We start from the raw sequence: 23673 nt of genomic DNA, 5'->3' as shown, positions 1-23673 counted from the left end.
TCACTGTCAACAGAATCATTAGTGTGCTTAATTAATTTGGTATAAAACTGCTGTGGGAAGAGCCCTTACCCTCAGAGAGCACAGGAGACAGATATGAAGAAGCTGTAATTTAACCCTCTGTATCCTCAAGCCAAACCAACTAGATTGGAATGCTGATGTATCAGAAAAAGGTCCTTACGCTACTGTATTTCTTCAAAATGTCTTATACTCAGTATAAAAACTGCAATGCTTGTGAAAACAGCTGGAAGAGTTCATACTGCCTCTGTGGCAGTATTTTCTGTATTGACATCACATGTGCACATTTACACCAAGCATTGACACCAGGAACATGCATTCTATAAGTCCAATAATTATGGTTTGCAGTAATGGTGATACAAAAAAAACACCAACACAACTACAATGGCTGTTTTAAGAGATGTATATACTTAACGTTGCTACAGCCAGTAACTGAAACTGAAAACTGCCATAAAATGGTCTGTTATTTTAGGCAAACTCAAAGGTATTCTGAGTCTTTTCATCTTCATGTGAAACGTGAGACACTGAGTTTCTTTGTGTTCAAAAGCAGAGCTAGTGGCACTACATGAGACACAGAAATAGGACATCAAACCACGAATGTCAGGCTTTTTCTTTAATGGCACTGATTCACTCCCCTGCCTCTGCTCAAGAGATTGGCCTTGCCACTGTTCAGACTAATGATAATTAGCTCTACTATGTAGTAAAGGAACATTTAAGAGATGCAAAGACATGTAATGTGGTCATCTAGGCTCTTCTGCCTATGGGCAGAAGCAGATGGACAAAAGTGCATGTCCAATTTTCAGGGTTTTTTTCAGGGGTTTTGGTTGGTTGGTTTTGGTTTGGTTTTTTTTGTGTGTGTATGTTTTTGGGGTTTGTGTGGGGTTTTTTGGCAGGCTCTGGGGTTTTTTGTTGTTGGTTTTTTTTAGTGCGGTTTTTCGTTTGTCTGGGTTTTTGTTTGTTTGTTGGGTTTTTTTGTGTGGTTTGGGGGTTTTGTTTTTCGTTTGCCTGGGGACTTGGTTTTTTTTCCAGATCTGGCATCCCCTTCACTTTGTCACTGGAGTCTCCAGCAAACCTGCTGGGGTGGTTGCAATTATTTATTTTCATAGTGTGGCACTGAGCTGGGGCAGTACTATAATCCTAGGACTCAGGATTGACCACTAACTCCCACTCACCTTGGTGTGCAAATGTATCTGCATGCCTGCGTTGGAATCACTTTACTGAGAAGGAAGAAATTGCCCATTCATGGGACAGTGGCAATACTGCTGCATTGCACAGGCTCAAGCTGTGTAGGATTTTGTGCTGAGGGAGTCAGTGGATATTGATAATTTGAGTAACTGTCCTGAACACCTTAAATCAAGAGATTATCGCTCCCTCACTGACACCTGGTTAATAAAATACTTTAATGTACCTGGAGTTAAACAAGTGGTGAAATGCCTTCCTGTTTAGAGATGGGTGACATCATGTATCTAAGTACCTTTTTGAAACATAGCCTAATTCAGGAACTGAGAAGGCATTTTGAAGCATAATGCTGTGGTTTCATGATAAACAGTTTGGGCAGCAATATTATCCTTTTCCCTGTCTCTCCTCTGTCATCTGCACTTAATGTAGTAACACTATTCATGTGGCCAGGCTCTCAACTGGATCAGAGAACTGACATTTGATTTTAAAACAATTTATTTTATCTTTTTAACAGATAAGCTTACTAATTCCCAGCATGGCCCCATAAATATCTATAGACTGGAAGAAAGTGGATAGGACTGTGCTCCAGAGGCCCAGAGTTCCTTGACCTTGTTTTCTCACCAAAGACTTTGCATAATAAAACCATGATTCAAAGCCCTTCCTGAATCTGGGCTCAGATCAGGCAGAGCCTCTTAGAAGATCTCAAAAAGATACTTATTACTCTGAAAAATCTTTCCTTACTGCGCCTTTCATTTTTTGTGTAGACAGGAAATATTTTTGTACCTGTACACATTCCCAAGTGCTACTGTTTAAAACTTAAGGCATTATAGTTTATTTCACTTTAAAGGGTCATTTTCAGTATTCTAACAACAAATGGAGTTTTTCACAGAGTAACTCTTTAGTATATGCATATTCAATAGTTTTGCTATGAGAAAACCAGAAAGGAGACAAAGATGTGGAGCCAGCTTACAGCATAGAAGAATTTTTGTATCATTAAATAAATGGGTATTAATGATAGGACACTGATATAATCGTGACTCAGACTTTTTAATTATATCTTACAGCACAGTACATTCAGAATCTGCAAACTTCAAAATTTTGCTTGCACAAAATGTTAAGCTTTCACCTCAAGACCTGGTTTGCTTAGCAGTTTTCTATAAATACCTCCAAAAAATTAAGCTAATGCACCTTATCCTAAATGGAGATATTCGTTCAATTACACTAGTTGGTTTGGCTCTGGTCATGTCTATACGTAGCCTCATTATGCTTAAATTAGCAGAATTGAGATGTTCACTGTTTGAAACAGAGAGGCAACACAATATTTTCAAGTGCAAAAATTCAACATTAACAAAAGCAACAGCTCTCGTCATGCCTCAGAATCCTTCCACCATCGAGGACATTTAATATTTAATGTTTAATATTCTTTCTTAGTGCATTCAGAAAGCCATAGATGGCATGAATCACTCCTTTGGCATTGGCTGGGAAACTTTGTCAATTTCCAGCAAATAATTAAGAAGAATTCAAATAAGTATGGCGAAGGAGATTTTACATTTAGTAATGAGGTTTCAGTAGTCTTTTATTACAGTATACTTTTATTACATAGCCACATTTTTAATTCAAACCTTAGCCTGTCACACCTTTCTTACCCCTGCACCCAGGCTCTTTTTTGTGCTATATGTGGGCTAGCACAAAAACAAAACTCTCACCTTCTAGAAATATAAATTTGAATTAAGGTAGTTAACTCTTCTCATACATACAACTTCAGTGTTTGTGCATCAGGCTGGATCTCATCAAGAGCAAGAGAGGAAAATAGAAAAGAGCAAACTCTGAAACCTTAAAGAAATTAATCTTCTGTATTCTCATTTCATTGGTGCAGTTCAAATCTACAGAGCAGACTCTGTGCTGCTCCCAAGCAGACCCTTAAACCAGGGTAAAATAAGTTCATTACTACTTGTTTGCATTTAACTCATGGGGATAAAACAGCACAGGGTGATATGGGCCACTGCTACTGAATGATGTAAGTCCTGTAATGCAGCTTTGGAAACATCCCCTTCTGCAAGACATTGAAAAACCTTGAAATGCAGTATCAGAAGCAGTGACAGAACTGACACACACATATCAGAATGTGTTTATAATTATAATTTCATTTGAAGGATTCATTATTCCTGAAGCATTGCCTGCATTCAAAGTGCAGGTCATATCCACTGGGGGTATATTATGCCTGTCTGTGTTTCACCACAGAGACTGTGGAGTGGCAGCAGGACTACAAAAAGGGGATGGAAAGGACAGCCTTTTTCCTTCTTTTTGAGGGTGTCTAAGGAATAAATCCACTTACTTTGAAAGACTATTTGAGAAGGTGGGCGAGTCAGACAGAGCTGAGGTCACCATGTAGTGTCTGTTCTCAGCCAAGCTCATTCAAATTATCATCCAAAGAAGCTGAGTGAAATAGAGCTGCCCTCATGTACGCCCCTGTAGATATGCTATGCCTGTGGTGAAAATGATGGCTATGAAGGTGGGGAAGGGGAAAGAGCACATACAGGCTACAAGAAAAAGAAGGCATTTTGTGTTTCTGGCTTGTACATGCATAGATGAGATGAATAGTGTCCCTAAATCCCTTTCTGATCAGGGGTACAGTTTGAATACAGACCCTATAAAATGTTACCATTCCTTCAGACATTTGCTTATCCAAAGATAGGATCAGGTGCGTAAGATTTCAGCCTGCTCAGCCACACCAGTAGTGAAGATCTAATACCTGCTTTCATTTGAGGAATGCCTTGCTCACATCCTGCATATTACTTAACTGCTGCTTAACTCCAATTAAATTCAAAGTTGACAAAGGGCAACAGAACATCTCAGTGTTTCTAATTTTACACTAAACACTGTGTCCTTCCTTCTGGGTTTTCAACAAAGGAACAGTGTTTTAACAACTTAGCACATGGTAGAGGAGAAAACAAGTGACCCAAATAGATTCCATTCTAAAGGCATAAGGTCCACAGGCCAAAGCCCAAGCTCCCAGAGATGGACCAGGCTAACACACACATTCATGAGCCTAATGCTTCTGCTTATTCCAGAAGCCTTCAACTCAGCTAGGAAAAGGCAGGGTGTCTTGAATTTTGAACTCCTTTTGCTCTGAAGAATGGAGACCTTGCTCCAGCCTCACTGATCAATTTGAAATAACTCTGTGGAGGCGTTGTTAATAACACTTGAAAAATATGTGAAATTTGGTATATTGCATTCTTTTCCTTTGTCAGGCATCACTTTGTAGTTTCATCAGGAAAGCAGCCCTGTGCAGCTGCACAGAACGTTCTCTTTGAGACTGCCTTGAAGGACACAATATGACACAAAATTTAACCAAGTGAACTGAAAAAAATTACAGCATTTTGGCCTCTGTTGCTGAGTATGTGCTAGTAACACTACACAGTGCAGGTGTGAGAAGACAATACACTTCTTTTGCTAAACTAGCCTGCTTAAGAAGTGACTATTATCCCAACAGTGACTATTAGGGTTAGACATGGGCTAATTAAAAACCTATGCAGCTGGGATCTAGTTAGCAGTAATAATTAGTTGTATCTGTTTCCACCAACTTCCATCCCTCATCTCCATCTTCTTTCCTCCTCTTAAAAAAAAATCTCTGTGCATGTATGTAATTAGAGGAAACACAATGCTTTATTAATGTATTAATCTGACCGCAGCAGACATAAAGTTCAGGTTTACTGCTTACCAGTATAAAGGAAAGTTGTAGCTACTGGCAACAGCCAGCATGCTGGTGCATTAGGTAATGAGAGAGTTTCCAAGAGTGCCAACTGAAGTAGTTAAATAATACCAATTATCTGGAAAAGGCACAGAAGCTTTAAGGAATGATGGGTTCAAATCTATCACTGAGACAGACAACTATGGACAACCTGTAAGAATTATTCCAGGAACAATCAACTTGTGACAATAAGGTTGTGCATTTTCTTTGATCCACAAATGTGATTATGTTCAAAAGCAATTACACAAGTTGGAAGTCTCCAGAGAACAGGCAGATGGGAAATAGATACAGATACAGTACGATGAGACAAAGCGCCCCATATAAAGATCTTTACCAAGCCCTTTTCCTATCAAAACAACAGTGTTCACAGTGAACAGGAAAAAGGGCACACATGTCCTGTGATTTCGAGGAATATCAGACAGGTCAGGCCAGAAGAGCTCATTTCCTGGCACACCGAACAATTATCTATGATTACTGACATGTATCTGTCAAGCTTGTATACGTACATTACTACTTAAGAAACACCTTTCAGATTTAATTTTTAGTTACTTTGGACAATATATTATACTGCACAGAAATATGGATACAGAGCCAGAACTCCTGAAAAGTTAGAACAGCAGAAAAATATAGTGTGACTTGAATAAGTAAAAAAGTTACAGATTAGATATATGGATTAAAGTCACAGAAATTAATTCAGATGTGCTCCCCCGGCAGGATGCCTTTGCGCAGTCTCAACTCAAGTCACAATTTCTTTTTTCCTCTTCACAAGGGGTTCCTTTGTTTTGTATGAAATTTGTTAGTGCTCAATAAAGTGCCTAAATGTAAAAATTGGAAAAAGCAGCAAGGAGCTGTCCTAAAGCTGAAGAGTCAGAAGCTTCTCCCACAGACTGATGATGTATCTCACAGATTTCAGGGATCTACCAAAGAACCTCTGTAAGTACATTCCCTTCCTAAAATGTCAGAGAAAAGGACTCTAGTCTGCACTCAGAACCAAAGAGCTAGCATAAAATTTGGCACTTGCAATACTAAATCTTTATTACTCCAGATCACTTGCAAGTTACTGAAAAAGTGCAGCAAGAGGGTCATCACAACACCTACCATTTCGGTTGTGGTCCCTTATTTCAACCTGCTGTCCATCAGAGCCTCTATAGTAGCCTCTTGCCAACAAGGAGCTAGTGTTTGTTCTTCCCACAAGTTGGGCACAATTAGGACTAGGGTAAAAACCCCTGCAGTCTTACCTTTGTAGATGACTTTGTATGGTTTGAATGGCAATAGTTAACTACAACCTTTTCAGTTACCCAAAGCCATTGACTATTTCTGTACTGAAGACAGGCTTTTTAATACTGCTGTGGGGAACTGTACTCAGGTGAAATGGAGAAGTCCTATGGTAATTATTTTGGCTAATCCTATTAGGAAAGAAAGGCTTTCAATTGCTAAAGCAACAACAACAACAACAAAACTTTCAGAAAAGGAGCCCATCACGCCCCCTTTCAGTCCAGGATAACCTGATTATTATTGTAGATAAGAAAAGTTGTCTTAACTGAAATAAAAAATGTTTAACATTTTAAGAAGTTTATTTAAAATTTTTAAAATGCATTTGAAAGGCCTAAAAATTCAAAAGACACCACTCCGCTTCCCTGCATGTATTTTATTTGCACTTTACTAGTCCACGGCTCTACTTGTATACTTTCCAAGTAGGAGACTTTTACAGAATGGCCTCACTTTATAAGGATTTTGCCTATGCTCAAAATTTATGCTACAAGAAAGGACAATTTATGTTTCCAAAATTTGCTGTTATTTTAATGCCGTGGTAGCATGACAGTGGTGGAGTTAACTCTTTCGTGTGCTCATCAGAAATTCAACTAGAGTGTTTAAAATGACAGTAACTTGATTTATTGAGCAATAAGAGAAATTATTCCTCTATGGCTACCAGCCAAACAGGCAATCTTTTAATAAGGCATGTGATGTCATGTCATTTCCTTTATGGGGAAGGGAAAAAAAATAGAAGCCAGCTTAAAAAAAAAAAATGTACCCAGGCACTTAAAATGGGCCTAATTTGATATACAGGCACACCCTACCCTGAAGGCCTTGGGCATCTCAGTTCCCTTCTCACACCTGGATCTGTGCATGTCTGAAAATGCTCCTCCATTCCTTACCCTAGAGGGTGCTGGATGAACCAGGATGACTCCTCAGATCCATTGAATGTATGTGTATGGCCAAACTTCGCGAACAAAGATTTGGGAAGGTCTGTCCCCACGTGGGTGTGCCCTTCCAGCCTGCGCAGTGGACTGTTTAGGTGAGGCTCAGCGTGCGCAGAACTGGCCCCACCGTTTAAGTCCTGAGGTTCATCTGCCATGGCCGAGCAAGCTTGGACAGTGCCAGTGAAGTCCTCAGGACTAGAACCTACAGCACCTGGCATTTCCCAGGAGGTCTCCCATCCAAGTACTAATCTGGGGCTGACCCTGCTTAGCTTCCAAGATCTGATGGGATCGGATGTCAGGAAGGCATTTAACTGCCCATTACCATGACAGATTTAACCCAAGGTGTTAATAGCAGCTTTTGGGTATATTTTAAAATAAACTAACATGGCTACTTCTTTTCTACCCACTGGAAGTTTCTTTCTCTCCTGAAAGGACACTTTCGATTTGTAAAAAATCATGATGAATTTTCTACATCAGAGTGATGAATGTCATTGATGCTTTTTTTGAAGACTTTGCAGAGAGAGCATAGATAGGGTGTACACGATAGCTTCACAGAAGAAGAGAAGGTGCATTTAGTTGATGGACGTTTAATGCTTTTTTGTTTGGCTGGGTTTTTTTTTTTAGGGTTTTTTCCCTATAACTTGGAGGAAGTGCTGAGGATCTAGGAAACAGAACTGGAGACAACTTCCCATGCTCCATCTTAGTAATCTACAGCATGCTGTCTATCTGTCTTCCTACTCAGCTAATCATCATGGAACAACCTTTGGTAACTGTTTGGACTAATCCTTGTAGGAAATTATTTTAGTTTTGAGGCATCTAAAATCTTCCTGAGCATTCACTGGGGTGTCTGCACATGCATTTCAGACTTCATGTGTCGCTCCCTTAGGAGCCAAGTGTGGGTCTGAGATTCCCAGCCTGTAATGCACTAATCCTAAGGCACATGCTTAGGGTTGCTCAGGAAATCTTTATTCTGATCAGTGTCTTGCTAACATCCTATTGCTAGACTACCTGTCTTTTTTGAGCACAAGAATATATCTTTGAGACTGTTGTCCTTGTGATAAATTTCTGCATTTGCAGATGTACATCCCTCAAGTAACAGTTAGCAAAATCTAAGCAGGACTGCGTATCTGTTAAAGACTGTGCAAAAGAGAAAGTCGGTGTTTGATGCCTTACCAGGGGCAATGAGTTGTGTTTACCCTGAGCAGATGTTTTGTGGGTCCTCTCTCCATTTATTTATCAAATGTCCAAGTAACTGCAAGACTTCTTTACAGCCTCCCACATAAACAAAACATGGCAAATATTTTCATGAGTGAAGAGAAATATGTTCTTAAGTGATGAGGGAGTGTGAGAATATCTGTTAAAAACTATGGACATCTCAGAAATACATTACTGCTGTAAGTAATTAATGCATGAGTTATAAAAAAATCAAGTGACTAACTTTGAGCCTGTCTTCTTTTGTACAGCTTTCTAGCCGAGATCAAAAACATTGTTTAGTGAACCGATCCCCTTCCCCTTCCCCTCAAGCATTCCGATTTAAACATCTACATTTTCTCATAGTAACATTATGTATCATGTCTGAAATTGACATGATCATGGAAATTCCCAAAGGAAGCTGGAGCGGGGCTCATGTTACTCTTGCTGCACAGGAAATGCAACGGTTCTGACTCATCCTTCCTCTATAATGAAGAGTCAGATTCATTGCCTTGCTGTGCTGAGGAGGAAATTGCTGCATAATCTCCTTTCACAGTTAGACAATCCCCTCTTTCCAAAGCATGCTAAGCATGCAAATTCTCCAGACATATTTGATGAATTTCTAATCATAGTGGGTGAAACGACAGGGCAAGGGTGAATGTCAGTGACAGAAGCCTTGTGCTGACTCCATGATGAAGGCATTGTTTCCCTTGTATGTTCACCCACATATTAACTGTGGGTGATATGTATCAATTGATATGCTCTGGGACAAATAAACCATGATCAGGTCAAATTGTGGCCAGTCTTAAGATCAGTTAAAATCTTGAAAAGATTGACACACTGATCCTTCTCAGAACTTCACATGGACTGCAAAATGAGACCCCCGGTGTCTCCCAATTTACGATCTTTCATCACCAGCATAGTGACAGGAGTGCCTTCAGCCAGTCAAGATTTCCCCCTCCATCTCTTAAGCAAAGAGAAGGACCTCTGTGGATGTGAAGAGCAGGCCAAGTTATGCCTTTACAGCCTGTCAGGTGATTTTATATCCCTCTGTGATTACATTTTCCTGTATGGGGAATAGAAACATTTCCTTTTTCCATGTGGAAACAGAAAAAAAAATCTGCTATCAAGAAGCACCTATTTGCTTAGGTCTCATTCAGGTCAAATTCTTAAGGAAATTTTGAGAAAAAAATTAATAGTTTCTCTTGGGTTGAGCTGGCAAAATGCCAACTGCTCAACACAGAGTGTTCAAGCATCCCTCCCTCCGCCGAGAAAAGGGAGAAAGGAAAAACAACCTTCAAAACAGGTTAAACTTAAACTAACTATATATATTTATACAGAAAAGAGAAAATTAAAAGAAACTACAATATAACACACGCAAGTTAGATATAACAAAAAATAACTCTCTGCTCCCCACTGAACACAAATTTCACCATTCCAACTACAAATCACTCAGAACTCAATTCCCCAGAGCTAGACCCAAGCAGAAAGATTAAGAACAAACATTTTACTTTCTTAAGATAACATGGTGGTAAGCCACTGCCCTGGGCCTGGCCTCCCGTCCCTCCTGGGACAGCATGATGAGGCCTTCTGGGATTACAGCTTGAAGGAATTGACCAAGCCACTGTCACACTGACTCCTACACTTCGAAATGATGTCGGAATATGATATGGAAGACTATTGGCCAGTAGTCAGCTGTCAGCTAGCCCAGCCCAGCTCAAGTCACCTGATAAGTGTCAGGCCTAGTATGAAATCTAAAGCCTAAATTTAGGCCTACCTAGCTAAACTTGTAACATAGTTGCATGGAAAATAGGAACATGCATCCCTATCCTGCACTACCAAAGCCAAATGCTTCTTATGCAAGGGCTAGTAAGCCTCATGCTTTAGCATATATATCAATAATTAATCAGAAGAGAGCATGGATGACATTTCTAGGTATTACAACAAGTACATGGTTTTCCATGAGGACTGGCTTTGCACCTTCCTCTCCCTTTTTTATCTTGCCTACAGTCAGTGGACAGAAATCAGTAAAGCACTGACATATAAACTGGAGACATGGATTTGATAAATGTATCACACAGTGGATAGGGGATTGGCTGGATGGTCACACTCAAAGAGTTGCAGTCAATGGCTCAATGTTCAAGTAGGGACCAATGACAAGTTGTGTCCCTCAGGAGTTGGTACTGCAACCAGTGCTTTTTAACATCTTTGTTTGTGACATGGATACTGGTATCGAGTGCACCTCCAGCAAGTTTGCTGACAACACCAAGCTGTGTGGTGTGGTTGCTACAATGGATGGAAGGACAAGCTTGAGAGGTGGGCCTATGTGAATGAAGTTCAGCAAGGCCAAGTGCAAGTTCCTGCACCTAGGCTGGGGCAGTTCCAAGGACAACTACAGGCTGGGAGAAGAATAGATAGAGACTAGTCCTGAGGAGAAGGAGTTGGGGGTGCTTATGGAGAAAAAGCTCAATATGCATTCTTGCAGCCTAGAAAGCCAGATGCATCCTGGACTCTATCAGAAGAGGTATGACCAGCAGCAAAATGGAGGTGATTCTCTTCCTCTACTCCTCTCTACTAAGACCCCAACTCCACCTCTAGGGCCCCAACACAAGAAAGACATAGACCTGTTGGAGTAAGACCAAAGAACTGACACTAAGTTGATCACAGGACTGGAGCACCAATCCTCAGAAGAGAGGCTGAGAGAGTTGGAGCAATTCAGCCTGGAGAAGACTCCAAGGAGACCTTACAGCAGCTTTCCAGTATATAAAGTGGGTCTACAAGAAGATTGAGGAGGGATTTCTTACAAGGGTATTTTTTAGGGTAGGGTGAGTTATGGAGGTCAGAAGAGGACAAGAGAGGTTCAGGCAGCAGCAGCAGGACAAAGAACTAGGAACTTTAGTTACAGCTTCAGTTTTATCTACCCTTGTATACAGCGTGTCATCACATAATTGGCACTGTTCAAGATCAATTTCCTCATCAATTACCTCAGACATTAGAGGATCCAGAGACCCGCTGTTACCCCTACAGGTATGCTGTGACAATACAAGGGGGTATGGCCTTAAAGTGAAAAAGGAAAGGTTTAGATTAGCTATTAGGAAGAAATTCTTTACTATGAAGTTGGTGAGGCACTGTTACAGGTTGTCCAGAAAGCCCCATCTCTGGAAGTACTCAGATGGATAGGCTGGATGGGGTTCTGAGCAACCTGATCTAGTGGAAAGTGGCCCTGCCCATGGAAGGTGGTTGTAACTAGATGATCTTTAAGGTCCCTTCCAATCCAAACCATTATATTATTCTGTATTCTGGCGATCTCTATTCACACATCAGTCACACTGTGCCTCACCTAAAAAATCCACTGCACAGGCTTGAAGGGCACACCCCCACGTGGGGAGAGCCCTTCCCAAATCTTCGTTTGCAAAGTTTGGCCATACAACACATGAGTGACACTATTCAAGGTGTCTGAAATGGCAAGTGGTTTGTTGCTGTAATTGTTTCTAGTTGATGTAGATAAAGGATGAGGAGAATCTGTAGACCCAGAAAAGTTTACACTCAGTGGCTAGTAGCTTAAGGTTTAATCATCTGTCATCCCAGACTACCCTGGGTCTGTAAGGTAGGAGAAGCCCCCTTCCAAAGTGATGAGGCACTGGTGGCCTCACGCTGAGGAACCTAATCCAAGGCATAACAGGGTGGTTGGTGGTGGTTGCTTATGGAAGAGTGAGAGGGAGGTGTATCCAACAACCAAAGAAGATTACAGAAGAGACAAGATTCCTCATAAATCTAACTAGAGAAAAACAGGCATCAAAAAGGTTGAGTTCTGTCTCATGGTCACACCTTAGGAGGAAACTCATTTAGAAGAAGCATCACCTTTGTGTTGTGTCTTTCTCCCACAGGTCCCTGCAGCACCAATTGCTGACTGCTGCCTGAAACAGGACACAAGGCTTGGTGGGTACTGGGGATTATCAGCCTGCCTGCTGATACATGTCTCTGTGCTGCTTCCCCATCGTCTGTGAGCACGGGCTGGCAGCAGAAATTCTGCCCTGTAACAAACCTGCTTTCCAGAACAGGTCGGCTACCTTTTCTTTCAGTGACCAGGTAGATGAGGTACAGCAGCATGACCGCTTAACATGTGGTCAGCTTGACTGGCTTATAGCTGGGACTTCTGTTCAAGATATTTCAGTTTTGACAGTTGGTACTGTGTTCAGAGGCTGTGCTCAAAGTTATTTGGAATGATTGTTTTCTGCAGAGCTACTGAAGACCAAGACATGATCATGACTAGGATTCAGGAAAAAGTAGTTCTCAGGGATCAGAAAAGTGGAGCTCTTTAAAAACTCACTGGACCCTTACTAGTGTTTCTTATAAATGCTGTAATGTACTTTGTCATGGTGACAATTTCATGTGATAATAAAAGAGGAGATGCTAAGAATATGGCAGTGTTTAAGAAGTGATATGTGAGATCTGATAGAGAGAGAGGCTAAGCAGAAGTGCCAGATCATACACACATGCATTCCTCTCCTTTCTGCTTAGACTAGCCTTTCCTGCACTCCACCATCCCTTCAATACTAAAATATAGCAGATGAACTCTAAAGCAACAGTTCTAAACAAGTAATAACCAATTCTCTGCTTGCCTCCCATGTCAGTTAGCTGATGCCCACTTCTTCTAAAACAGCTTTTTTAAGAATTCTTTTTTTCCCCTTAAGGAATTATCAAAATTTTCAGCAGTCATGTGACAGGTCACCACTATAGCTAATGTGTTTTCCTAGAGCTACCTGTGCCACATCTTGTTCTCAAAATTTTGTAATAGTCAAAATATTTGGCTTTTAAATTTTTTTTTTCCATCCAGAGAAAATTATTCATCCAGTACTTCATATGTGATGCTTTTGGGTTGTTGTGAATGGCAATCTGATATTTTACAGGATAATAAAAGCTATTCCTCAGGATGGAACATCATCCAGAGAAACAGATTCTTAGCAAATTAAAAGGAAAGAGTCCCTCCTCTGTACACAGCCTTCCTTACTGACCATCTGCTAGTAGTGCCCATATGTTTATGAAATTCATTTGCACATTTAAATTGAAAAGCTCCATTTGCTCAGGCTGCCTATAACTGTGCCTTCTTGCTGGGGTGACTATTTGGTCTCTGATGCATGCATATTATCCAGGGAACATAAAATTGCAAATGAAATCCACATCCAATTATCTAGAGTTTTAGTGCATATTTTCTACGCATAACTCAAGCAGTAAGTACAACAATGTATAAGCTCTCCAGCTGTCCATTTGACTGGAAGAATTAGTAAGGTGCTGGCATTTAACTCTTGGCCTCAAAAGTGTAATTCACTCATGTTGTTGCCAACATGAGAGGTCACTTATACATGTGATGCAGGATACCAACGTGGATAAGACACCAAGAATCCTGTGCATCTAACAGCAACATGTAGCTGGACAGGTTAAGGTAAACAGTCCCTAAGCCATGCCTAATTTCCTCTCCCTTAACTCCAGGAAGGCATGTCACCAATGCACAGCCAGTGTGCTGGCTGAACACACATGAAGAGGATTTCAGACTTGATATTACCTCCCGTGAATCTTGGGATTGATCTGCTGGTCTGAGTGATCACAGCCACATTGGTACGACTACTAGTCCACCAAAAAAGATATGAAATCTGTGTTCACAGCATTTCTTCCTTGGACCCATCTTAATCTCCTCCCTCCAAAGTGACAAATATTTAAAGGAGTTACCAGCATCTACTCTGCAGATGCAGCTTGCCTATGAGCCAGGAACAGCATCTGAATTAGAGCTCATTACATCAGAGAACTGAAGCACCCCTCATCAAGACAGATCGACATGCATTTTTGAATGAGTAGTATTACTGCTCAAGGTATTTCTTCATCCTTCCTGCAAAATTAGTGTTTAAGATTCTTCTGGCCTCTCACAGTATGAGGCAACTGTTATCCTACTGTCATCAAGTACTAGTTGCCACTGTGTTGGCTAATGGGTTTTGTGTAGATCATTAAAATATTCAAGAACTATGCATAGCCTGCAGCTTGTTTTAAGACAAATATTTCCCCAATGGGAAATGGAAGGAAAAAGCCATTCCAGGGAAATAATAAAAGTCATACTAATAGTATAGAAAGTGTAGCACATGATTAGACTCCAGACCTATGTCATTGTGTGTTCTGTGGAATCACTCCATGTTAGTATTGCTTTAAATAACACAAAGTATTAAGGAATTAAAAAAAAAATCAAAGCTAGTTTTGGACTTTTTTTAGAATGGAAAAAAGTGGGGGGTGAGAAGAGGAAGGTGGAGAGGGTGGCAGCATTTAATTAGGTGAAAGCACCAGACATTTAAACCTACTGTTGTCTCAGAACAATAACTAAACTATTGAACTAATGCCCCACAGCATTGGAGACAAGTGCTCGAAAGCTTACAACAGAACTTTAGCTACAACTGAAAGATCATTCTCTCTATATATATATAAAACCACAGACATTTAAAACAAATAAATCACATGTGGGTAGCTCACTTGTAATTTGAGAAGACTAGAGAAAACTTTCTGACATTGGCAAAGTGACAGCAGTAGATCTAATGAGTAGCTTTCTACAGTGTGTGTAGCTGTGGCTTTCACAACTAGATATCTGCATGCAAAATAGATGTTATTGAAAAAAATACCCTTGTATTCCTTCCCCAGAGCATGGCTTACCCTTTTCTTTTATAAACCAACCATTGCAGTAATACTTCTCATCACTTGCTAACATTTTTGAAAGCTCATCTAAACACCTCACAGACACATAACTGTGTTATGAAGAATTATGTTTTGGATCATTGTGGATTTCCACAAAGATATCAGTAGTAAAGTTCAGATTCCACTTTACAAACTTCAGAAAAATAATTACTGTATTAAATTCTGAAGGGCTTTTACCACCCATGTATAAATGATAAACTTTTAGATAAGCTCAGTGGTACATGGCATTTGTAAAAGCTTCAGGCTGCAAAGCTGTGTCCAGTCAGATCCTTCCTCACTCAACATCAATTCTGAACATTAATAGCTCTGCAGCAAGGACCTTTTCTGTGCTGAATAAATGAAACAGAAACAAATGGACAAACAAATGAGCCAGATAGTCAAGGCTGGGAAAACAGTTGTCTCCTCTGTTGTCTTGGTCTGAGGTGTAATAGGTGTTATCTCTCTGTTCAAGAGCATTGGCTGTGGTTGCTAAACCTGGGAGGGCTGGGCTGTAGTGTCAGCTGCTCTTTGCCCTGCAAGTACACTGACATGAGGAAGGCTGGGGTGGGATAGGCAGCCTGACTGCTCAGATGTTCCAACATTGCTCAGTAAAGGGAACAGATCATGGTCTCAGTCCAAGGACAACTGTGGCTAGGCTCCATCTACATCACATACCATTTCACTGTGGCTCTGCCGTTCATTAGAAATCATTTACATGTGTCTTTTTCCCGTTCTCAGTGTGTAAATTGTGGAAAGGCTGTGTCTTAGGCCACCCAAGTGGTATTTTTATGGCATTCATATGGTTTAAGATTAAATCCCTCTGGTATAGTTAAAGGCACATGGGAGCGTTTGGAGGTTGCAATGTCTGCAGGTATGATATGGGAGAATTGCTTAGAGTGAAGGAAGCTGGGATTGTAATACCTATATTGCTTCCTGGTAAAGGTAAAGTACACTTAATCCTTCATACTGTACTTAGGTATTTTGAAAATCAGTAGTTGGCATGACCCAAAATTACACAAAAAAGCATATAACGATGAAATGGACAAGCACTGCTCTAGCACTCCACCTCACTCCTCTAGCCTCACTCTACTTAGCACCCAAGGTCCTTTATGACCATCCATCATAAATTAGAAATGCTGCACACTATTTGAGCGTGCAACAGAATTGATGCAGTTTGAAAACTGGGAGACTGTGAAAAGTTTCCTCCCTTGTAAAAAGCAGATTCCTGTGGAAGGGAAAATTTGGAATTACTTTCCCCAAGGATCTCAGACAGCTGGATACTGAGATTAAAATAAACTAATAAAGCCTATTAGCTCTGTATATCCATAACAAAGTTGAAATGACTAGCATGAAAAGTGGACAGGCAGGAAAAGAAAACGTGAAGAAACACAAGAGCCTTTATATACATATATAGTCACTGAAAGAAAATACTGATATCCATCAGACATGATTCATAAATGACAATTGCTCTAGAGCATAGCTATCTTTTAAAAAAACACGGAGTGAGTGTTTTGTGGTACTTGCCATGCAGTTCCATGCTAAGACAGATGCAGCACAAAGTGACTGATTAGCTGGCTACTGCTAAATATTCAGGATGATGCAAACCTGGAGGGAAGATCACATTGTAAAAGTCTGCTCTTTAATTGCTGCAGTGACTACAGTGATTCCTTCTCCTAGCTGTACAGAGGGAGAATGTGAAGAATAGCAGAAACCATTAAGAACTGGCGGGAACATTTTGATAATGAAAGTCACAGGAGATACCACTTTCCCATTTTGCATACAATTAGAAGAGGTTACCAAAAGGCAATTTAGAAGAGATGTAGATATGAAAGATAGGATAATAATTTCTTCCTGAGGGTTTACCTTGGCTCTCACTGCACTATTACAATACCGCTAGAATAGGAGCGTGAAAGAGAAGTATTATTTTTAATTTACCTGATAGGAACTGCTATAGTCTAAATTGAGTCTAAGCTATAGAGTGTCACTGTGTTTGTGGAGAACCTAATAGGGGAACACAGTGATGGCTTTTCAAAGCCACGCATCTGTGAAAATATCACACTTGTGTGTACAGTGGTCTGCCTACAGCTTTTGAAATATTGCTTCTGTGATGCAATTAACATATTTTTAGAAAGTAAATAGTAATTTATCAGGTGTTATTCTCACAAAAAAAAGGGGAAACATTCAAAGCCATACACTTTGCAAGTTACTCTGAAAATAATTGTACTTTTCTGTTCATTTTTATCTACTGCTGTGTTACCTCTGCTTTCATATTCTAGAAACGGATCCAGTTGAATCCTGAGGCACTTTCAGTTATTAAAGTGGTACAGACTACCTGGATTTCTGCTCAAGAATCAAAAGTACCTAGCAGACTAGGTAAATAATTCAGAGGGGTATCTTCCCTTCCTCTATTGCTCTCTAAGGAACTTTGTTCCCTCTTCCTAGACAACAGCAACTGCATTTAGGATTGACCAGAACTGCCCAAATTGGAAGCTCAGTATGAAAACAAAGCACTAAATCCAGACTCTTGACTCCTTCAAATTTCATTAATTTTGTGTTTCTGCTTTGGCAGAGACCTGCACTGCCAGACCACAAACTTGAAACAACCTTTTATGGATCAGGGCCCTGCTATGCCACAGGGTGTCTCAGTTTACAGCCCATGCAGCCTACGATCTCCTCTGGGAGAATGTGAACTAGAAAGCCCAGAACACTCCATCTAAGAAAGCTCACTGTGTGTTCCTCTGTGTCAAAGGGAGTCCAGCAAGCCTTCAGGCATGATGTGGTAATGTTATTCTGTATCCATGTACACATTCGTACATACTCTGAGCTCTTTGGCTCCTTCATGCTTTCGTACGAAGCACTGACATTCTTGATTTCAGCATGCATAATGACATTAAATAGATGCATGCTTCTGTCAAGGTCACATATTCTACTTTGTTCACAGACCTCTGCCCAGCTGGTGTGACTGCCTGTTGTGTACTTTTACTCAATAAGAACTACCTTCATGACTCGGAAGAGAGAGATTTTGAGAAGGCTGATCCATTACCACAAAGTATGGTCATAATTTCTGCCCAAAAAGGGTATAGCCAGGAAGGAACAGGAGTCCTTGAGCACCTGTTTCTGTCACAGTGACAGTACCAGGACCTTGCTCCCCTGGAAGACAGAGTGACCAAACCACCAAGGTCAAAACAAGCTTACATCCTTCAGTATAGCACAGGCTATGGTGGCAAATCAGAAAGATGCTAATTTTGGTCTCACGTGGACAGATAGTACATGTCACTTCAGCATTGTATCAAGAAGAAGTCATAAAGGCACAAACTAATGCTCTTTTAGGAAAAAAATTGCCATGATTTGATCCTCTGGGAAGAACGCCAAATAAAGCAGGCCTTACCAGCAACCCCCTGAAGAGAAATTCCCATATGACTTGCAAGATCTCAGAAACAGAGGTCCGACATACCCAGGGCTCCTGAGGAAAGCTAGGGATGGCTCTGAAACCCAGATGAGTCAGCAATTAACATTGTGGCGTTATTGCAAGAGGATCCCCCACTCCAACAGTGAGGACACTCTCAGTTTTTAAAAACCCTATTTTCCTGAAAGATGGGAAGAATTTCTGTTAGATCTTTGGATAAAAGGAGATAATCAATAACATTTTAAAGGCAACAAGAGGTGAGCTTGTGAAATTCCTTTAGAAATATTAAAAACAACAGAAACATGAAGTAGATTTTGTGACTTGTATTCCATCAGAGCAGACTGCTGTGTTTGATAATCCTTTTATAGTGTAATCCCTGACTTCAGGAAAGCACATCTTGAAATAAACAGATCCAAACCATTACCCTCACACTTACATGCATATACTTTATAAACCTATACATGTATGTATATTAGACACAAAACACTATTGCCTCATCACATACAAATGCTGAGGAAAGTGTTAGCCTTATAGATTTATTCTTATATGCACAAATATACAGATAGCTAAAGCCATTGTCCTTTAAACCCTTCCACTCTGGCAGCTGTATTTAAGCTATATAAATTTTTGTACTTACTCCTTTGTGACTGTTACATCAGCTTCTTCCAATTTTAGTACTGCTTATACCCATCATTGCCTTTCACCTCTCTGACCTCCTTGAAGGAAAAAAAAAAACCGAGAAGAAACTCCAGCACAAAAGAGAATTGACTCTATTCTAGTCATGTTGTCTCAGAAGTTTGATGTACAAATTTCTCAGTGGAATGGCCTAACCCAGCTGAGGTTCTCAGTAACAACCCAAGCTCTCTCCTTCAGAGAAAGACTGGAGGACCAAGAAGGCAACTACATAAAACCCTGTGAGATTAAGTGGATTGGAAGCAAACATTTAATGTCATACCAGCTTTACACTGGGGAATCTAAGATTGAAAGCTGTGTCTCTGGGAAATGTTACCTATCCACATGAATTTGCCCTATCTGTGACATTTAACTATAGGAAATAGGATTTGCCATGCCAGATTAAATCATAAGGGTTCTGAAATTACCACTTCATTGTCCACTGCCATTAGTGTCCACCATGGAGAATGAAACTGGAACCTACTGCAACTCTGGTAGGTTATAACAAGGGATTGCTGCCCTTTCAGTAGCATTTCACTGACTAGGAGATTTAAACTCATTTCACATTAAACAAGAAGTGATTATCTGATCCTGCCCTTACTCACTCACTATGCCCTTAGAACAAAGTGTTTTCTAAAGAGAGGATTATTCAGAAAAATAAACCCACTGAAATAATAAAGAAAAACATATGAGCTAGTAAAGTGTTTTCCTTTGTCCCAGTGTACCACCAAGGCATCTGGTATATGGCTTTCCTGGGGAGGCAGCCCTTCAGTCTGTGGAAGGGATGAGTTCAATGCTGATAGTTGAAGATGTCAGACTAACTTGTTACATGAGCATGTGTTGGTACTCCTGCTGCACTAGTGTAACTGCAACCTGAGTAATTGCCTTCATCATTTGAATTCCTTCAGCTTTATCACCTGGTTACAGTATTCTCCTTCTCCCATCCTGCCCCAGGTGACTCTACCCAGGTAATATAAAAAAATTCTGCTCTTTCACTCCAAAATAGCTGCATTTCAGAAATTGCTGAGCTGCTAACCAGTGCATTTTGATTTTATGACAAAGTAACAAAGCCTGTTTGAAATACAAGAAGTTGAACACATGTTCAATGGTTAGGCAGTATCTCCTAATTTTTTCTGATCCTTACATTCTGTGGCAGAACTGTCTATCATACTATCATCTTTGCCTCTCAAATGCAGAGGGAATATTAGGAATGAATACCTGTCAAATCAGAATAGAGCTAAACAAAACAGAATAAACTGTATTAATGCAGGAAATCCATATATTCCACTATATTGCAAGATCATCAAGTCACATTGCATCTTAAGGGAACTGCAATTCACTTGGATCTTAGAAAACAGGAAAGACTTTCCACCTGTCTTTTCTTGCATCCACAAGTTTTGGCCACACACCAAAGACAAATGCACTCCTGTCGGCAGGTAGGCACCAGTGCATGAGAAGCATAACAAAAAAGGAATAAAGAAATACAACCACAACTCAAAAAATCAGATAGCAGGATAACTCAAGTAGTCTAAGGCCTTGTTACAAGTTAAGATTACCCTTTAAAAACAACTTGAAATACCAACAAAATCAGAAGGTCTTTTGAGGTTTGGATAAGTATCCTGACGGCAGAAGAAAAAGTCACATAAAAAATACATAATTGGGGGTCCAAGCTCTCTGTATTCTAGAAGCACTGCTTCAGGTTTGCATGATTCTGAAAACAGTGGTTTTTAAAGGTACACTTCTGTCAGTTACAAATAAATACAGGGGAGGAGAATTGGGTTCACTTTTGGCGATAGAGGAAGGCAGAATCTAGGAGAAACTTGCTTGTTAAGATTTTAGGACACATATGATTTACTAGCCCCCACAAACATTTTAGGCAGCAGCCCATAGTGGGAAGCATAAACAAGCATGAGGGTAATGCTGCAAAGTGCACCTAAGCAAATGATTCTATTCATGATGAAGAGTTTGACACATACTCCCACAGGCTCTGTCTTTAGGCAACTTCTTCATTTCCTACTGCTAAAAGTGCTCAGCTTTTGATGCAGTTTAGCCCTCAGGTTTCCAAACTGTTGTCCATAGATTCACTAAGCTATGGTGTAGAATCGTTCTCAGCCTCTACATCAGCACTATGCTGTTGATGGTTCCCTCACAACAGGAACTGTGGTTATTGTAGGCAGCCTGTATCCCACCACTTCCTTTCTCCAGTCTTGCTAGGGGCAGCATTAGCAATCAGTGCCACAAAGTCTTACACTATGAAACAGGACACAAAAGCGTGATTGTCCTTCCTTCTCCCCTGGATTGCTAACCCCTCAACTAGGTCACTAGTCCTTTATGTTAACTTGGAATGCATCACAGACTTTCCTTTCTCTTTTATATAAGAATGGATGTCCACACTCTCGAAATGGACTGGACTTTGAGGAGTGTAGGTATATATGCACATAAAAGGGTAGGGACCTTCAGTTTTGGGATGTCAGTTGTGGAGTGTCTTACAAAGATGGGATTTTTAAAAAACTTTTATATCTCTGAAAAGTTGTCTGTCACTTGAACTCCTAAAAAAACAAAGCATGACACATGCCTGTTCTGTTGGGAAAGCCCTTGGAGAGAGAGCCTAGTGAATCACTCTGCTGTTCTCAGGTCCTTCCCAGTGTCTGGCCAACAGTGACAGTGCTGGCATGTTCTTTAAACATCTGCTATTATCTGAGAAGTGGAAGAAAACAGTTTATTTTTTCTCTTGTGGCTGTTACAAGATTGACAGTGACAAGTGTGAAATGGACATGTCCCTCTGAAAATCAGAAAAAAAAAAGGTTTAAGGTACTTTAGAATAAGTACACAGACTCACTGCTCTGTAGTATGGGTAGACATTCATATCTCTTAGCAATAAACAGTGGCTCCCTCCTGGTTTTCCTACTTAGAATAGGCAGTAATATCCAATATTGCCCTCTCACCTATATTACTTATTTTAATGACCTGAATAGTATTAATTCCACTATACATCAGTGCTGCTGAGAACAGAGGGAAATTACTGTTTGAAACTGCTCCAGGAATTCTTCCTGCCTATCCTGCTATTAGGCATCAAAGGGAAAAAATGCCAAAACGTAGCTCTTCTCACCTTGCCGGCAGAAAGTTTTTTAAATAAGATATCAGATTTCTATAATTCAATACACAGTTAAAACTAACCAAACTAATAGCTGAGAGGAAAACCAACAAAAATCCAGGGATACAGCTTTGACCATTCCTCCTGGTGCTGCTGCAGTAGCTATAAGATGTGAGTTAAGAGCAATCATGTATAGTTTGCTATAAAGCACACACCATATTCTATAGCATCACTGGAACTGTCAGAGTATTTTGAACCACTGGTCTGTCTCACCTGCCATCCTATTCCTAGTAGCTGGCAATACTTAATGTGTTACGCAAAGATTAATACCTTACCTCTCACAACCCTGCTGACTTTGTGTGAAGTGACCTTCCCAACTGCTCAAAACCACCTGGGTAGATGGTGTATTTGATTATAGTAAAGAGCTGAAAGGCCCTTCCTGATGGTTCTCAGGAGTGAAAGTGTATAGGATTACGACTGTAATACATGACTCCCTGGGAAGCATCACTACAGAAGAAGAAAGGAGATACTTTCCTCTCTGGTACCCCGTCTCAGCTGAGGGAAGACACACAAAAAGATGTCCTCACCTTCCTTATCTCCTTCCTTAGGGAAGAGGGGCACAGGAGAAAGAGGTCAAGGTACTCCAACACCCACCAGCTGGCATGCAGATGAAGGGAAATGCACTGCAGCTGAGAATGGCTGGGCCTGAGGGTGTTCCAGCTACCCCAGAGCCAGGGGATGAGGAGGCAGATGAGACAGTTTGAAGCCACATATTGTCTGGGGGAGGACAGGTAGGAAACACTGGTGGTTCTCTTTCTTTGCTCTGCCCAAATGTGCACTTTGACCTTTCTGAAGGAAGGTGTTTAGATCTCAGTACACAAGAATATGTCTCTGAGATTTCTAATATAACAAATAACAACTGCCCCTGTAATGCAGGAATCTCAGTCAGTCACTCCTGATCTCTTAATGCAGGCTTAGATAGAAGCACATTTTTTCTTCTGAGTTAGAAAGTGAGAAATGTACTTGAAAGTGTTGCCAGCCATAATTTAAACAACTTGCATATACTTACAGGAGGAAGTGTTTGTTCCTTCTGTTGAAGTTTGTATCCTAAGCATTGGTTCTGCAACACACAGAAGTAACAATGAAGTTGTAAGAATAAAACCACAGCTCCAGTGTTCTCCTAGAGGAGCTCAAACATCTTCCCCAGTGAAACATTTTTTTTCACTCTTTTCCCTCAGTAGTCAGAGACCCAATAAAAGCAGATTAAAAAAATGAGATAGCTTGAGAAAGCAAAGAACTTCAAAGTTGGTTCAGCATGTCCTAGGCACACTGTGAATAATCAATTACAGCAAAAATGCTCCTTAGTCCTTGGAGGGAAGGCCAGGAGAAAACTGGCAAAGAGAGACTAAAATACTCAGCTGTTTGTGACAGCATCAGAGGGAAGTGGAAAGCA

General features: G+C 40.5%; 1 protein-coding gene across 15 annotated transcripts in view; it reads right to left on the bottom strand.

The window, feature by feature from the left end:
• NRG1 (neuregulin 1) overlaps positions 1-23673 on the bottom strand; it is a 483648-nt gene that overhangs the window by 102313 nt on the left and 357662 nt on the right. For 10 of the 15 annotated variants that reach the window (XM_071580239.1, XM_071580242.1, XM_071580241.1 and 7 more), the window contains one exon: positions 23290-23340. The exons of the other annotated variants lie outside the window; for them this stretch is intronic. In XM_071580239.1, the coding sequence (XP_071436340.1) occupies positions 23290-23340 (51 nt within the window). The remainder of the gene's footprint in view (positions 1-23289; positions 23341-23673) is intronic. 15 annotated transcript variants of the gene reach the window in all.

This window comes from Pithys albifrons, chromosome Z, assembly GCF_047495875.1.
Source record: "Pithys albifrons albifrons isolate INPA30051 chromosome Z, PitAlb_v1, whole genome shotgun sequence".
Lineage (NCBI taxonomy): Eukaryota > Metazoa > Chordata > Aves > Passeriformes > Thamnophilidae > Pithys > Pithys albifrons.
The sequence above is the reverse complement of the archived record's forward strand: the minus strand, read 5'-3'. Positions and strand labels throughout refer to the sequence as shown.